At 48.9% G+C, this 18,246-nt stretch overlaps 1 protein-coding gene, 1 non-coding gene and 1 pseudogene across 3 annotated transcripts in view; 2 read left to right on the top strand and 1 right to left on the bottom strand.

Annotated features, from left to right (window-relative positions):
- The window catches only part of MYO5B (myosin VB), a 319,106-nt gene extending 303,500 nt beyond the window's left edge, over positions 1-15,606 (bottom strand). For both annotated transcript variants that reach the window (XM_066246550.1, XM_066246549.1), the window contains exon 1: positions 15,184-15,606. In XM_066246550.1, coding sequence (XP_066102647.1) covers positions 15,184-15,210 — 27 coding nt within the window. In that variant the 5' untranslated portion in view covers positions 15,211-15,606. The remainder of the gene's footprint in view (positions 1-15,183) is intronic.
- On the top strand, positions 7,749-8,298 carry LOC136315527 (type III endosome membrane protein TEMP pseudogene; annotated as a pseudogene).
- A 382-nt stretch (positions 15,607-15,988) lies between the features above and the next one.
- LOC136315797 (U6 spliceosomal RNA) lies at positions 15,989-16,091 on the top strand. Its single transcript, XR_010727584.1, has one exon. It is a non-coding gene; the product is annotated as a U6 spliceosomal RNA (small nuclear RNA).
- Positions 16,092-18,246: the final 2,155 nt, after the last annotated feature.

Below are 18,246 nucleotides of genomic sequence, written 5' to 3'. Positions count from 1 at the left end.
GACACAGGAACAGTGATGGAGGGTGGAGCTGATCGAAACGAACTGAAGACTCAGAAAGGCTTGGTGAGAAGACAGGAAAAAGCGCGGAGCCAGGAGTAACCATCACGGCGACGGCATCGGCACGGAAGGAACTGCATCTCTGCTGTGGACAGGATAACCTGGTCCCTCCAGTCTCGGACGTCACGAGCATCCTTCTGGTCCCTTCATACCGTGCTGCCTGTTACACCAGGTTGTGGAGACCAGCCAAGCCTGGTTCCTGAGAGAGCATCCTTAGAATAGAGCTCACATCTTAAAATGCCCTTGCAACCAAAACAGCCAAGTACACCAAATGCCAGCAAGGGCTAAAGACAGTCACCGGCCCCCGCTGGGGGTGTCAGAGTGGGACGCTCTTCTCCACACACAGTGGGGGCAGTCCCATCTCTGTACGCTGTGGGACAGTTAGGTCTGATGCTCTAAGGATGGAGATCTGAGAAGAGAGGTGGTCCTCAAAGCCAGGACCTTAATACACTTCATGTTCCTTTCTTCCCCACACCTCAAAAAGGAAAAGCACGTGCACCGCCCGAGAGCTTCTCCCTCAGTGCTGGTGTTTCACTAGGTGATAGGAGCCGACTCAAGCCCGGTCACCGCAGAGAGAAGAAGTTACGGCTGGTCAGCTGGTGAATCAGCGCCCAGAGCACCTTCCCCGGCCCTTCAGGCTCCCCGCCACCACCACACCGCCCTTCCACGGGACTGCGGCTTCCCCAGGAACAAGACCTTCCCCTCCTAGCAACGGGACTAGTGGCAACAGCTGGTGCAGTTCACAAGTTCACATTTTATCTCAGCAGCAAGCCGGAGGGTTGTAGTAGCTCCTTACCCCTCCCCTACAGAGAACGGAAGCCTAGAGGTTAAGAAGTTGATGAAGGTCACATAGTTGATTAAAGGGGAAATAAGACTGTATTTACAACCCAGGTCTAGCCAATCTAAAAATTATGCTTTTAACCTCCGCATTTTCCCCACCCCCTTCCCCCGGGAGATTATTTTCAATTGTGGTATAATGCACATTATTTACCATCTTAATCAGTTTTAAATGTACTGTCCAGTGGTGTCAAGTGCATTCACATTGTTGTACCACCATCACTACCATCCATCTCCAGAACTTGTTCTCTTCCAAAACTGAAACTTTTTGTCCGTGAAACCAGTTCCCTGCTCTCCCACAACACTCATTCCACTTCCCATCTCTATGAACTTGACTCCTCTAGATATCACAGGTAAGTGGGATCACACACTATTTGTCCTTTGGTCACTGGTTTATTTCACTTAGTGTAATGTTCTCAAAGTTCATCCAGGCTGTAGCATGTGTCAAAATTTCCTTCTTTTTAAGGCTGAATAACATTCCATGGCAAGGGTAGACCACACCTTGCTTACCCTTTCATCCACGATGGATACTGGGTGGGGGCTTCTACACCTTCCTGCTACTGTGAATAATGCCGTGTCTCCCTCCTGTCTCATCTTCTGTTCAACAGCTAACATCACAGGGGAAAAGACCACACACAGAGCCTCCTTCCACCTGTTCTCAAAAGAGCACTTTAGGCAGTTAGATGGAATAAACTCTCCATTGATTGTTCAATCAAAAATTTATTAATACTAGTACAATTGTCATAACATTGAGGCAATTATATACTCATGTATTAAAAAAATTACACTAACATACCCATATATTTAAGAAGGACTATAAATCAGTATAACTAAAAAAAATTATGTGAGCTTTTAAGTTTTTAAGCCAACAGACCAGAATGGCTACATTCAAATGAGTATTTTCCTGACACCCTGAAAACTCTCCACTGATTGATCAACCACTGAGCGCATTCGCAGCCTGACTGTAACACCCCGAGGATGACAGACAGCAAGAGGACACACACAACTGGGATCCATACCTGGAAGTCATACTCACTCTATAACAGAAATGTGTCAGTGAATCCCTACCATGCTCAACCAGCTCTGTTCTTTGAATAGCTTTCCGCTCTTTCCAGGACAGAAAGCCCACATCCCAGGCACCAAGTGATTGCCACCATACACCATCAGCTTTGAAGCTCTTTCTGAAAAGGTACTGATGGACTTCAGAATCCTTGCCCCTCCTTCCAGAGAGGCCATCCGGAAGGAAAAAGCATTCATTCTGATGGGTAGGGTGGAGCATGTCCATCATAAAATTAATCCCACTTTAAGGTCATTCTCATCATTTTGGTGCACACAGCTTGTTACATAATTACACACAGATACACACATATGCTCAGTAAAATGACAATCAAAAAGAGCCGGCAGCTTAATAACAAAAAAACACTAGTTTCTGACTGAGGAGATATTTTCCTTATTTTACAAATTAACATTAGCCCTCATTAGTGAGTGCAGGCAATTTGAGAAAGTGATTAAATCTGATGAGATGAGATAAAGTAATTTATCTCTTTTTACTGTACTAATACTTCCTTAGTGCTTATTTATACAACAAATGAACCACTGGATTGGAAGAACTCAAGGTCAAAAGACCACCGTGAGGAGGCCCCTCCCTTGCTGCCTCATGCACGGGCTGTGCGCGCGCGCGCGCGCACACACACACACACACGCGCACACACACACCCTGGCAGGGGGAGGGGCCTGTGCATTTGTCGGCTGAGTGATTAATACAAAACAGGGTCTGAATCTTCAGATAAAACGATGAGGAGTGTCATTATTGTCCCTGTGGGAGAGAAGACAACTGAAACAGACTCGATTTTTCTTCCCGGATTCTTTATTGTCTCTTTTGAAAGCCACCTGCTTTGTTTGATCTCATAAGAAGGACGGAGATCCACATTTGCCCCCACCTGGTCACGCAAATACCCGTGAGTCCAATGAGACGGTTGAGACAACCCTGTGAGTTAAGTGGAAAAACAATAAAGAGAGAGTATGCTTTTGATGTAAATGACAAAGGGGGTGCAGGGGTAGTGAAGGGTGACGAAAGGCAATTTGACCTTGAGGTGGTGGGCACACAATGTAATGTATAGATCATGTACCACAGAAATCTACATGATATATACATGATCTATATATATATATAATGTAATGTCTAGATCATGTACCACAGAAATCTACACTTGAAACCTATACCATCTTTTAACCAGTGTCACCCCAATAAATTTTACAAATAAAGTTATTGTAAATGATAACCCTAGAAAGGGAAGTGCAAAAATTATATGTGTGTACTCAAAATTATGTGTAAAATGAGGATCTTCAAAAAGAAGGCAGTTTCAGCAGCTTCCACATCCACAAATGTCACCTCGCTGCCATTCCACATTCAAACCTTGTGCTAAGCCTTTGGGCGCAGAAATAAATAAACAATAATAAAAACACATTTAATTATCTCCTGACAGGGGCTTCACATTCCATAGATTTAGGCAAGTGCCAGCGGGAACAGATGGGCCTTCCACTGGGTACTCTGAGCCAAAAGCCGAGCCAGACCCACAGAAGAAGCTAATGTTACAGGAGAGGTAGCTCCGTGATGGAAGAGGCCTTTCCTCAAAGGGCCACAGCCCGGCAGCAAGAGGAGCGCACAGGTGGGCTTCAAACCCATCAGTGGCATCAAGTTTCTCCAGTATGCAAAACTGTACCCTGGGCACCTGGAGTGACAGAGCAAAGATTCAGCCTGCATCTTCAATGAGAGCAAGCAGTTCTGCAAAGAGACAAGTTCAACCATCAACTGCATGCACATAAAATGTAAAACGGAGAATCAGAAAATCTCAAAGCTTTTTAAGATTTGGTTTTGTAGCTCATCCTATTTTCAGCAGTGTCACCTTTTCTTTGGATTTATAAGTAACTGATAAAGCACAGTAATAAAATGAATACGTGTGAACTCGCCATGCAACCTAGCTGACCGCCACCAGCACTGTGCCCACTCCTGCCCCTCCCACCTCCTCTGGGAACTACTGTTCTAGTTCCCTTTTCCCCCACTCCCTGGTTTCCCCTCCCAGTTTTACCATATACAGTGTGTCCGTAAAGTCATGGTGCACTTTTGACCAGTCACAGGAAAGCAACAAAAGACGATAGAAATGTGAAATCTGCACCAAATAAAAGGAAAACTCTCCTAGTTTCATACCTATTCAGTGCAGTTCGATGTGGGCTCACGCACAGATTTTTTAGGGCTCCTTAGGTAGCTATCCCGTATAGCCTCTACAGACTCGTCACTGACTGATGGCCTACCAGAACGGGGTTTCTCCACCAAACTGCCAGTTTCCCTCAACTGCTTATCCCACCGAGTAATGTTATTCCTATGTGGTGGCGCTTCGTTATAAACGCGCCGATATTCATGTTGCACTTTGGTCACGGACTCGAATTTAGCGAGCCACAGAACACACTGAACTTTCCTCTGTACCAGGGGTCCCCAAACTATGGCCCGCGGGCCGCATGCGGCCCCCTGAGGCCATTTATCCGGCCCCCCCCCGCACTTCTGGAAGGGTACCTCTTTCATTGGTGGTCAGTGAGAGGAGCATAGTTCCCACTGAAATATTGGTCAGTTTGTTGATTTAAATCTACTTGTTCTTTATTTTAAATATTGTATTTGTCCCGTTTTGTTTTTTTTACTTTAAAATAAGATATGTGCGCCTGACCAGGCGGTGGCGCAGTGGATAGAGCGTTGGACTGGGATGCGGAAGACCCAGGTTTGAGACCCCGAGCTCACCAGCTTGAGCGCGGCTGCTGGGAAGGCCCGTGGTCAAGGCACATATGAGAGGGCAATCAATGAATAGCTAAGGTGTTGCAACGCGCAATGAAAAACTAATGATTGATACTTCTCATCTCTCTCTGTTCCTGTCTGTCTGTCCCTGTCTATCCCTCTCTCTGACTCACTCTCTGTCTCTGTAAAAAATAAGTAAATAAATAAAATTAAAACCTCACTTTAAAAAAATAAATAAATAAGATATGTGCAGTGTGCATAGGAATTTGTTCATAGTTTTTTTTATAGTCCGGCCCTCCAACGGTCTGAGAGACAGTGAACTGGCCCCCTGTGTAAAAAGTTTGGGGACCCCTGCTCTGTACCGTCCACATCTCGACTGGCATGGCCGTGGGCTGCTCCACTGTGTACGCCGTGTTATGTCATCATCTGCACATGCGCACATGCTGCCACATCATCCTACAGAAACTGGGAGGGTTTTCTTTTTATTTGGTGTCGATTTCACATTTCTATCATCTTTTGTTGCTTTCCTGTGACCGGTCAAAAGTGCACCATGACTTTACGGACACACTATATATAGCCTTATACAATACTCTTTCTTTTGCTGACCTCAGAAAATCATAGAAATAGTATGTATGTGCCTCCAAAGCACTTTAAATGACACTGGCATCACATAAAGGCAGGTGATACGTTCTGAGCATGCATTGTATTATCGGTGGGACTGTGTCAGGGTCTGGACAGGCAATCAGCAAAAATAAGTTGACCCAGAGTCTAAAGTGAATGGCCAGGGCCCACCAAGTCACTAGCAGAATACAGTACAATTTGCCAGTTCAAAATATTTTCATCCTTCCCAAAGACACACAGTGTCCAGGTCACAGTACAAATGGAACTGGCATCCTATTGCCCAATATCTCTTTCTTGTAAAGTCTGGTCTCTAAGCCAGGGGACCTGAACTTCTTGGTGCTGAAGAGACTATAAATAAAGTCTACGAATTCTCTACAGAGGCATACAGAGCTTTCTTGTTACTTTTAGGATGTCATGTCTCAATGGATTTGAGTTTTATAATGGCAAGTGCTCTCTGGGGGAAATCAGTAACTTTCCATGGTGGGCTTCTTCAGCCCAGGAGAGAAAAGCCCACTGGGCCCATGTCACTACCAGAATGGCTCAAAGAAGAGCAATAATTTATAAGTCAGTGAATAAATGTCAAGAGGAACATTATGAGCCATTAAATTGGCACTCAGATATATAAGCCTGACCATTGCCACAGCAAATTAGCAAATGATTACCAGTGCGCATCCACGCCAGGGCTCAGACAACTTGAGGGGCTTCTGATATCCAACCTAAGATGCCCTGCTTGGAGGGCGGCCTGCTGACAACCTGAGCGAGGACAGGGAGCTCATTCTCCATCAGACACATGCCCAACCAATGGGTGGTGAGTGGGGCGCAATTAAAGGTGAAGACCTCTGACTAAATTGGCAGATGGGCGAGGGCTTCCAGGAGTATCATGCCTGGGTCCTCACTAATAGCTTAGAAAAGAACAAAATGCCCATTAGACATCAAGCATGGTAGGACAGAGAATGCTCTGACTGTGGGGATTTTAATTGGTTCTGGAGAGGGAGAAAGGGAGAAGGAAACATCAATTTGTTGTTCTACCCATTTATGCATTCATTGGTTGATTCTTGTATGTGCCCTGACTGAGGATCAAACCTGCAACCTTGGCACGTCGGGACAATGCTTTAACTAACTAAGCTACCTGGCCAGGGCTCGATGTGGGGTTTTAAGGAGAAGATGGAGTCAAGCAAATGCCTGGAAAGCAGACTCTGGTGCCCTAGGGTGAAAGGATGGTTAAATTTACAATCAGAAAGAACTGTACACTGCTCGAGTTTCAAGTACATACATCTCTTTTGTTACATATAGCCCTTTTCGAAGATGTGAACCTCTCTGGGGGCTACATGGCCTAAGGAAAGCCCAAAACAAGGTTTCTGTCTACATTTCAGACACATTTTAAGAAGCAGCAGGACCCCACGGGGCTGAGTGTGGTGGTGGGCCTCTTCTACGCACAAAAGATATTCTGCACCCGTGACAACAGGACAGGACCTCGTGGAAGGAGCAGAGCGGTGAGGTCAGCCAGGCCCTCATCCAGCCAGCCAGAGGGAGGTCCTACTCTACTAGCTGTGAGGATCGCGGCTTTGAGCAAGTCACATAGGCTGAGGTCTCGCATTTGCCAAGGGGAATGCCAGCAGTGCCCACATCCTAGGGACTTGCAGTCTAATTATAGAGCTCAGACAGGTGCGAGCTCCAAACTAAGGAAAAGGAAAATACATGCCAAGGTGCCTTATTTAAAATACATTCATGCCTGACCAGGTGGTGGTGCAGTGGATAGAGCGTCAGACTGGGATGCGGAAGACCCAGGTTTGAGACCCCGAGGTTGCCAGCTTGAGCGCAGGCCCATCTGGTCTGAGCAAAGGCTTACCAGCCTGGACCCAAGGTCGCTGGCTTGAGCAAGGGGTTACTCGGTCTGCTGAAGGCCTGCAGTCAAGGCACATATGAGAAAGCAATCAATGAACAACTAAGATGTCGCAATATGCAACAAAAAACTAATGATTGATGCTTCTCATCTCTCCGTTCCTGTCTATCCCTCTCTCTGACTCTCTGTCTCTGTCTAAATAAATAAATAAATAAATAAATAAATAAATAAATAAAATACATTCGTGTATTTTTCCTGAATATTCTGGTTTCTATGACCTGTCTATCTCTAATATAATCATTTGATAAAAATAAAAAAAACTTAGTTATAAATATCTTAATACAGTAAATACAAAAAAACTACAAATGAAAACCCCAAGCACATGAAAAGATGTTCAATCATTCAAGGAAAATCAACTTTAAATCAGAAAATAAAACGGTCAGTGTAAGTTTAAAGACAGGAACAGCGACTGTTACCAGCAAGGGCTGCGGACACAGGCCGGTTCTTTCCTGCAGGCCAGCGCCATGCTGATGAAGACTGTGAACGCCTTCATCCAACAACCCACCTTCAGGAACTTCTCCCAAGGGAATAATTAAAAGAGGCTGCCAAGACTGCCACATTTTTCACAACATCAAAAAATTGGAACCAGGTAGTTCTGGCCCGCCCACTGTCTGCCCGCCCGGGCAGGAAGCTTCCTCCCGGACTGTGCACAGTTTTTTACAGGATCTGTGCCCCAGGGCTGCCTGGCATCTGGGGATCTCCTTGGAGCCAGGGCTCTTCTGGCCAAGGCCAAGGCTCACGGGTGCCTTCCAGCCACTCCATGAGCGACACGAACCAAACCACTGTGGGGCCCTCGGAGCTCCCCACAACATCAGCCATGTCCCCTGGACCAGGCACCGGCGCCGGGGCATGGCCTGTGCTGGTGGGGGTTGTGCTAGGAGCTGCGGTCCTCTCTCTCCTCATTGCACTCGCTGCCAAATGCCACCTCTGCCACAAATACCGCACCAGCTACCAGCACTGCCCGCTGCCCGAGTCAAGGAAGGAAGTCTGTCAGGAGCTGGGTGAAGATGAGGATGATGATGGCTTCATTGAGGACAATTACATTCAACCTGGCGGGCTGGGGACAGAGGGTAGCAGGAATCCCTTCTCCCTCTGAGCCCCGACCTTTGAACATCCTCTGCCCCTGATGCCTGACAGACAGCTCAAGGATTGCAAATACTATGTGGGAGCCATGAACTGCAGGGATGGAGGTGGACAGGGTTTAAGGGCTGACCAAGGGGTGGAGCAATTCTTGCTTCCCTGACACTAGCCACCAAAGTGGCAAGTACCCTCTCTTGCTCAATAACCCTCAATGGCTCCCTGCTAGTCTCAGGATAGAGTTTACGAAGGGCCTGACTATGGAAATAAGGCCTCTGTCAGCCTCTTGGTTTCCTTTCTGGCCTTTCCCTACCATTCTCACTACTTACCTAATTACTATTATCTACCAGATGATAATATTTTAGCAGATGAAAATCAGTGTGCCAAGTTTCTTATTGAAGTTTGCTCCTATCAATAAAGTGGGTAATCTAAATAGTTATAATATATTCTGTTTTACACAGGTATTAATAAATCTATTTTCATTTCAAATAAAAAAATTGGAACCAATTAAATGTTCATCAAAATGAGAACAGTTAAAAACATTATGGTACATGGTATGCGGCCATTAAAATGGTAAAATAACTTGTGTCCTATAGGGAAAAAAAGCAGTATTACTAGAGTAATAATATGCCATGATGCCATTTATTTTAAGTACATGTTGTATCATGTGTAAGCCTAAAACAGTACCCCCCAACGTGAATATGGCAAACCACATATGAAATTTTAAATATTCTAGTAGCCAGGTTAAAAAATCCCCGGGACAGTCCACACCAGGACCATGACCACAGCAGCCTGGACTGCCCACCCCCCGGTCCTGATCCCATCTTCATTAAACTCATGCTGTAAGACAGTTGCATTTCTTCATTAGAGAAAAGCAAATACTGGGCTTCTTTTATTTGTAAGAAACCCAGGTGCTGGCACTTCTCCTTTCAGCTCAATCTTACAGCTTCAAGTATAAATATTTTTACTTAGACCATTCTCTCACCCCAAACTCAACATGGCGAAATCATGCATTATCCTTGCCCCCACCCCAACATGTTTTTCTGTCCACCCTGAAGCTGGAAACTTTGAGGTCATATTTGACTCTTCCCCTTCCCTTGCTCACATAAACATCTGTTGAGTTCTAGGCTCAATACAATCTAAGTGACTATGAAAAGAGTAAGCATACTGAGCACTCAGATCTTAATTTCTAAATATCATTCTTCAACTAAACAAAAAAATGATAGGCCCTGGCTGGTTGTGTCAGTGGTAGAGCATCAGCCTGGCGTGTGGATGTCCCGGGTTTGATTCCCAGCCAGAACACACAGGAGAGGCGCCCATCTGCTTCTCCACCCCTCCCCCTCTCCTTCCTCTCTGTCTCTCTCTTCCCCTCCCACAGCCAAGGCTTCACTGGAGCAAAGTTGGCCCCGGGCACAGAGAATGGCTCCATGGCCTCCACCTCAGGCGCTAGAATGCCTCTGGTTGCAACAGAGCAACGCCCCAATGGGTAGAGCATCGCCCCCAGGTGGGCATGCCTGGTGGATCCCAGTCAGGAGAATGCAGGAGTCTGTCTCTGCCTCCCTGCTTCTCACTTCAGAAAAATACAAAAAAAAAAAAAAAAGGGGGGGGCAGAGATCTCTCCTTAACCAAGGGATCAAAGTGACACCATCAGTATTGAGACATTATAATTTATCTACTAAAATAGTGTACTGAGAAATATATCACTTGTGATGTGTTCTTGCCAAAAATTCATAACCTCCATTGAATCATGAGAAAACATTAGGCAAACCCAACCAAGTTGAGGATCATAACTGACCAATCCTCTTAAAGGGCCACGGACAAGAAAACCTGAGGAACCGTCACCCGCTGGAGGAGACTAGGGCGTTATGGTGCTAAATGCCATATGGAATCCTAGATGGAGTCCTGGCCCCAGAAAGCCATGAGAGGGGAAACTGGTGAAATTCCAGTAAGACCTGTAGGTAAGTTAATATTAGTGCAGGAATGCTAATTTCCTGGTTTCAATAATTGTAGTATGCCTATGTGAGGTATTAGCATCAAGGAAATCTGGAGAAAACAAAAAACATAAAAATTCTGCTATTTCTGAAAATTTTCTGTAAGTCTAAAACTATTTCATAATAGTTTTAAAATATTACTGGGGTTACTACCCTCCCCGCATATGTCTAGCTCCTCCCTGTCACCAGGCCTAACCTCATTTCTCCTGTCGTCTCCTGACCGTGACTTCCCACTGCCCACATGTACTCCAACCCCACTCACTCCTCAAGGCCCATTCACATCCCACTGCTGCTAAAGGCAGTGCTCCCCACGAATGCAGCCCCCTGCCCAACGCCCCCCCCAAAATGCCTGTAACTGTGAGTAGGAGCCCTCCTCACACGTGGGTCATGCTGTATTGTTAGTTAGCTTTGTGTATTTAGGTTTTGCTGCCCAATGACAATGCAAAGTGTGTGTGTGTGTGTGTGTCTGTGTGCGTGCGCGCTGACAAGTACATCCAAGCACATGGTCTACTCACTTTAACGGAAATGCTTTTTAATGTGGTTTCGGGGAACCTACCAAATTAAAACACAGAGGTCAACCACGATCTCAAACTCATACGGACTCACCTTGACAGTTCTGTATGTATTGTGATAAGGACACTATCGCTTAGGCAAGACACTACCCGGACTTCTTTATTGTAAGCAGTATAGTTTGTAGCTAAGCCTTACCACAGAGTGATATCCTATATTTTTTAACTTTGCCAGAAGTTAGAATGTCTAGTTAGTTTCCACTTAGTCACTTTGCCCGCTGACAGAAAGAGAATGCCTTCTCTGTTAAGCAAAATTAAGTGCAATAATACAGACGCCAACCAGCCCTGGAGCTGTCAGATGGGTGACTATCCTGCAGCTAATGAAATGCATTAGGAACGCATTAAACAAAAGAAAATGGAAGAAACTAGCGACTAAAAAACAAGCCTTTTCAAGAGGCTTGAGTAGGGAGACCAGGTGTCGGCAAATGGCTATAAGGAAGTCCCAGCAGGACTCGGGAGAAGGACGGTTTGGGGGTACGCAGGGGACGAGGCTCCCAAAAGAGTTCAATGCAGCCTCTACTCTCCAGACCTCAGCCTGACTGGAGAGATGAGACACGACAAAAACTATCAACAAGAGGACAGGGCAAGCCTGTCCAGCGCATACAGGTAACAGGCAGAGAACAGGTCCTGTGAACTGAGTAACAATTCACACACAAACTCAAAAATGCTGATGGTCAATAGCAGGCCCAAGAAGAACCCACTGGGTTAACAGGCCAATTTGAGAAAGGGGGACAGAGAGGAAAGGGAGTGGGAGCTAGGGATGAGAAAAGACTCAGGAGATTACCTGATACACAGGTAAGGGGCAGTTAGAGGACATCAGCCCAAAAGCACTAGTTCTATTTTCCAAAGGACTGTCCCCAAACTGGAGCCCTTAGAGTAAAGGCCCTTGTGCTCAAAGCCACCCCTGACATACACAGGGTGTGTCCACCTCCTAGAAGCACCCAAAACCCCACTGCTCCGAGAGCACCTATGTCTGGTGACTTCCCAGCCACTCTGCAGGCTGGAAGCACACCGGAAGTCATATTACTTGAAAGAGCAACATTTAAAATTTTGTCCAGAATAACCCTTCAACAGAGAACATTTGTATTATTTAGCCCAAGGAAGAGCTTATGCATTTTATACTTTAAAAATCAGACTATATTCTGCATTTATCATAATTAAATCACACTCACCAAGCTTACACATGTTTGGGCATCTTCCCGGGACCTGTACAAATCAAATTAGCCCACATTGCCTTTTCCTGTGGGTTGGAAACAAAGTTCTAACTCTTGCCACACCCGTGGCACTTGTGATGAGAGCCCGTCACCAGCTCCTCCGTTCTGTAAGAGTGGATGGGCTGACTCACTTTGACATCATCCTCAGACTGTGTGGCATGGACTCTGGCTTTCTCTTCCCACCCAGAAAAACCTCAACACAAAGAAAGCAATTGCTCAAGGGTGAGGTGTTGGGTCTTCTAAAAACAGGAGTGCCTTTGTTAATGGGAATTGCCCTTTGCCAATGACTAGAATCAACTCCAAAAAAATTATTCACACAACACATGAGCTGCCAGTGAAGAGAGCTGATAGACACCGAGCCAGAAAACTGACTTGGAGGGAAGAAAAGGATGAAGTCTTTCTTGGATAACAAGGAACAGACTAACATGTTAAGTTCTTACCTGAAACTATACTGACAAGCTACTTTATACACTGAAATAAGTGGCTTATTCCAATTATAACCTCTTCCAACTATGTCACTAAAGCAACAGGTATAACCAATAAAGGGCCTTAAAATTTCCATCTGCACTTGTAAATACTGTTGGTATAATGAGTAATTATTTCCATCATGCATAATACAATACATTGAAGAGCATGCCTGGATCCACCATTCATGACATTAGAAAAGCCCACCAGGCAGGTTAAAAATAAAAGGGAAGGTTGGCTATTTTGATAATACACTAACATGAGCAAATCATCTCCCTAGAAACAAAGTGAGTCTGAATAGCAGGCACAATTTCTCTGTATCCTTTATGATTCATATGCACACTGAGAATCCAGCCTAGCAGGTAAAATGGTAATGGTTAGAAAACAATGCAACTGCTTTTCACAATAAAGCATTAAGTGTGTAACTCTGCCAGAAAGAAAAACAACTGCCCAAACGACAATCTGGAAACTACTGTACTGACCACAGAAAAGTCTCCATTTTGGATTCATCAATCTTAAAATAATTAAGAACTAGAAACCCATTAACAGAATAAGGCATAGCTCCCTACAGCCCTAGGGAGAAATTCTAATAACTCTTTTTGGATTACGCCAAACCCCCACATGAACGAAGCCACATTTTTTTTTAACTGTCTTGTGTGTCCTCCCAAGACCTGTTCCTGGTGAAACAGTTTGTCCACCTCCATAAGCCCAGAAAAGTACACTAAAATTTAGCTCAGATTCCCACTAATTCATCACTCCTAAGTTAGCATGCAATGTACTCATTCCCAACTAAAACTTAAATTGAGTGTTTTCCTCTGAAAACGTTGTCTTTACAAGCAACCCAATGTTCATATTTTTCAAAAGCAAGGCTCCAAAACTTAAGAGCATATTCAGTTGTTTGTTAGCTTCATATAATGCAGCAGTTAATCACTGCCTGATAAAGGACTTCATGATAGGCTGCAGGTATCTCCACTTGAATCGCTCATTTTACTTGGGAGTGCAAGTGGTATTTTCATGCACTCTGGTGTAACAAAGCTCAGATCTTCACTCCAGCGCAGATCTTCCCCCTGCATCCAGTACAGACGTTTCTAGCCTCCAGTCCAAGTGCCTGATAACCCACTTCAAGGAAAGAACTGAGAGCCAGAGCTCCTCCCACGGGTCAAGGGGGCGGGGTGCTTTTCCAAAGCCCGAAGGGCCAGAGATTTCACCCCCTGGCTCGAACCTCACTCCCACTCCTCTTCTGGAAGCTATTTCCCCTCCGCACTCCCTGTCCGGGAGATCCTGGGGAGGGTGAAGTGGGTGTCCGAGGCTGCCGCGACCGCACCCCCGGACAGGTTACATCCTCTCTGGGGCCACCTCGTGTCATTCCAATTCAAGCCCGGTACCCCTCTGGGAGGAAGGAATAATTAGACGATGTGCCAAAAGCAGCCAGCCCACCCGGGAAGTATCACCCACACTCGCGCGGACGCGGGGTGGGGGGTGGATGCAGCAAGAACCAGCCAGGTGAAGAAGCGGAAGTAGTTCCTCCTCCTCCGCTCAAACCTGTTGGCCCGGCCGGGTCCCGGGAATCGCAGCACCCCGCCCCCAACACACACACTGCTCTACACCCAAACGTGCGCACAAGGCACTGTCAAACGTGCGCCGGCCACGGAGCAGGCGAACAGGCAGGGGAGGCGTCGATACACCGAAAACTTAAGAGTAGGGACAGGGGCGTGTACTTAAAGGCCTCTGCGCCCCTCCCCCCAGCACCCCAGCACGAAGTCCTACCCGTGGAACCCCAGAAGGGCTCCGGCTGCGCAGCGGCGGGCGTTGGAGAAAGCAGCGGCTGGTCCCTAACTTGAACCACAGCAACTGCCGGGCAGCGGGGCGTGTCCTCCCGCCGCACCTGTTCCCAACTCTGAGCAAGAAACCCCTCACATCTATTCCAATCCCGTAGGCATCCTGGAACTCACCCTCCATCCCTGAGTCGGCGCTACTCCGACCCGCCTGCAGTAACTGAGGCCCACCGGGCACCCCCCGGTACCCACGGAGAGGGGCCGCCCGAGTGCCCCTCCCCGGAGAGTTACGAATGCGCTTCCCTCGTCTCCAGAGAGCCCGGGAGCACCTCGCGCTTTCCCCATGGCCTACCTACGCCCTTCCAGCCACCGCGCCCCTGACACCAGGATGGGACCCCACTTCTCTCCACCCTCAAGTGGCCGAACCTTTCCCCCAAGTTCAGGCGCCCCTCTGGTTGGTGTGCGGAAGGATAGGAACCCTTAGAAGGTCGCCCTTGGCGGCTCACGCTGCAGAGCACCCGGAGTGGGTCCTGAGCGAGACGGCACCACCGCGGGGGACTGTCCCCGCACCCGGCTCGGAGCTGGCGTGGCCGCCCCTAGTTGGGGGAACTCAGCCAGAGCGGAGCCCGGGCGAGGAAAGCGATGACCGGTGTCGGGGAGAGGGCGACAGCCCTGGCCAGGGGCACAGCCGCGGCCGGCCAATGCGGGGCGCTCCCAGAACTGCAAACTTTCTCCGCCACCCGAAGTTAGGGGCGCCGAGGGGCCGGTGAGCAGGCGGCTGAGAGACGTCTGCGGTCGCCCCCGACTCTCGCAGTCGGGTGAAGGCGCCCCGAGGGCCGCCCGCACCTGCGCGCCCGTCCGCCCCTCTGCGGCCCGCGGCCCGCACTCACCTGGCTGTAGAGCTCGCTGACCGACATGACCCCGCGCGCCAGGCCGAGCCCGGGACACCGCGCCCGGCGGACGGCCCTCGCGCGTGCCCCAGCGGGTCCGGGCTCCTCGCTGCCCTGGCGGCCCTCAGTCCGCGTCCCGCCCGCCTGGCGCCATCTTCCTGGGCTGGCCGAGAGTTTGTGTGCTTCTCGTCCCCTTCCCCGACCTGCCCCGCGGGCTTCCTGAAGGCGCCGCGGCCGGCTCGCTCCCAGCCGGCGCGACCTTTACTCCCGCGGCGGCGGCGAGGCTGCGGCCCGGCCGGAGTTGCGGGAGGGCGGGGGAGGAGGCCGCGCCGCTCCCCGCGCAGGTATTGGAGGAGGTGCCAGCGGGACGCGAGGACGGAGGCAGGGCGGGCGTCGGAGCCGGCGGCCCGGAGTGCTGCCGCCACCGCCTCTGCGCCCTGCGGGGCCGGGCTGGACGCGCCCTCCCGCGCCCCCGCCGCCGCGGGGTCCTCCCGGCCGGGGGCGGGGCGGGCGAGCGGCGGGCGCCGGCCGCCCCCTGCTGGATACTGGGCGCACGTGGGACAGGTGCGAGCCGCTGTTGCACCTGCCGCCCCACGCGCCGCGTCCCCGCGCGCAGTGCCTCGGAGCTTGGGCGGGGATGCGGTCAGACAAGAAAAGAGAGGTAAGTAACCAGAGAGAGGCAAGAGCTGAAAGATGCCTGCAGCTGAAAGGCTCCATACATGCTCCTCTGGCTTTACGTGACTGTGGCCAATGTTTTCATTATTAAAATGCATTTGTGTTGTAGATTGTTAATAAGCTGTCTTGGGTGCTCATTTCGTAGCACATACATGTACTAAAATTGTAACTATACAGAGATCAGCATGGCCCTTGCGCAAGGATGACAAACTCGTAAAGGGTTCCATATTTTTTTAAAAACTAATTTGGCTCTACCAAGGATTGTCTCCGCAAGCTGAACCCCCTGCGCTGAAACCCGCATCAGAAAGGTGGGGTTGGCCTGCCCCACTTCGCCGTTTCTCCCGCAGTTCCCCGCCACCCCTCTCTGAACTGTCTGCTTTTCCAGGAAGTCTCACACCGTCTCCCCTCCCCCCACGCACACTCTCGGTCCCTCTACCGCTCTCTTACCTAACTGAGTTTTGTCCCCTCTGCCAGTGGCACTTGGCTGCCTACAGCTGCTTCCCTCCCTCTTCTATCTACTTCCAGCAAAAAGCAGAAATTCCAGCCAAAAAGGAAAATAATTGGCAGGAGTCGGTGGAGGTAAAGCAGGGGCGGTAGGAGGAGAGGGTGTACTGACCTTCTGAAGGTGGCATTTGTACCGGAAGTAGGCACAGCCTTTGAAAGTGGTTCTCCATCGGAGAGTCCATCCGCAGTCGCGGAACAGTTGGTCTGGAGCCCCGCGCCCTGGAAGAGTTTTAAAACTCATCCTCTGTAAGACCCTCCCACCCGGAGTGCAGGGTCTCCATTTAATTCACGTGGCCGACCCTGCTCAACTAGGTCACACACACCCTGAGGCTCGTTGCCTGGGAAGCTCTAACAGCTCTAAGGAAGCCCCCCTTCCTTCAGGAATTCTGCTATACTGGCCCAGTGGGACCTGAGCATCTGAATTCCTAAAGAACTGGTTGACACATGCAGTGACCAAAGCTTGGGCAGCTCTCCTTGGAGTGCTTCCCATCTCCAGCAAGAGCACAAAGGAAATGGCTCCATCCCTTCTCCCTCAAAAATATGTCTGCATAGTATCCTTCCCTCTATTCCAGTAGTTTTCAACGTGGGACCCTGGGCTGTCAGCAAACACCTGGGAACTTCCTGGAAATACAAATGACCAGGCTGTGGGCGGACCTACTGAATCAGAAATGAGGTGGGTGAGAGGGCTGGCCCTCAGTGTTTTCACACCTCCTGGGAGGGGGGGTCCCCTTACGACTAAGAAAAGGCCCCTTGCTAAGGCTCAGTCCCCACCCCTGCCCCAGATATCCTTCTGTCTCCACCGCCATGCCCCCGTCTGTCCGTGGTCCCATCTCTCCACTGGTTCCTGACTTTTCTCTGTTTTCCCTTCCTGCTAAACTTCTTGAAGTGATAGCTGTGCCAGCGGACTCCACTCACGCACGCCCAGTGTCCCCGTGATTCACTGGCTCACAACCCTTGCTGCACATTGGAGTCACTTACGCAGAAACAGATGCCTGGCTCCTGTTCCCAGAAGTTCTGTCTGGGATGCCACAAGCAACAAGGTGGTTTTAGTGAGGGTCAAGGTTAAGAGTTGTCCTTTAGTTCCTCCCTTAGTGGTTTCTCTCAGCCTCGTCCTACTGGAACTGCCCTCTCACAGTGAAGCACCGGGTAGTAATGCACTCTCCCCGTGATGTTAAATCACCTCCTCCTATCACCTTTCTTCTCTTTTCCCAGCCTCTCTAACCATACCTGCTCCAGGTCCTTTTCTACCTCTGCTTTCTCTTCCTGGTTCCCAAACAGAACTGTGCCCATCTCCCAGACCTGGTCTTTCTTCTCACCTGCACCCCCTACTTCATCTCTTAGCACAAATCCAACTGAAACCTTAATTTAGACGCACCTTTCCTCCTGCGAGACTGGCAGCGTTAGCAATCCCGCTGGGACTGCTGGCAACCCAAAACTCATTTGCTTCCATACTTTCTCCCTACCCCCACCTCGGTTCCAGTTTTCTGGCTTCCATCATGCCTGGCACACATTAGACGCTTAACTCATGCTGATGGAACTGAACCTCATCTCTAAGAATGCTACTACTCTTGGCCAGAGCTCTGTGAATTTATAACCCCACAATCAAATATGCTCTTTCCCTCCTTTGAATAATAATAAAAACAATTTAAAGCTTACTTTGTGCCAAGGAAACTTGCCAAGTGTTTTACTTATGGGTCTTGTCTGAGAACTCAGAGTGACCCTATGAAGGGGCCTCGGACTGAGGGATGGTGAGGGCCGGGGTACCAACAAGGGAATGGGAATGTCAGACCAGTTTTTAACTACAGTATTTGAAAACTGGTCTTGTGAAAAAAAGATCAGGCTGGTTCTGCTGAATGGAAGCCAGAGCCAGACCCCAGGGAGGAG

The sequence above is a fragment of the Saccopteryx bilineata genome, chromosome 11, assembly GCF_036850765.1.
Source record: "Saccopteryx bilineata isolate mSacBil1 chromosome 11, mSacBil1_pri_phased_curated, whole genome shotgun sequence".
NCBI classification, from domain to species: domain Eukaryota; kingdom Metazoa; phylum Chordata; class Mammalia; order Chiroptera; family Emballonuridae; genus Saccopteryx; species Saccopteryx bilineata.
Note: the sequence above shows the minus strand (reverse complement) of the source record. Positions and strands in the feature narration are given on the sequence as shown.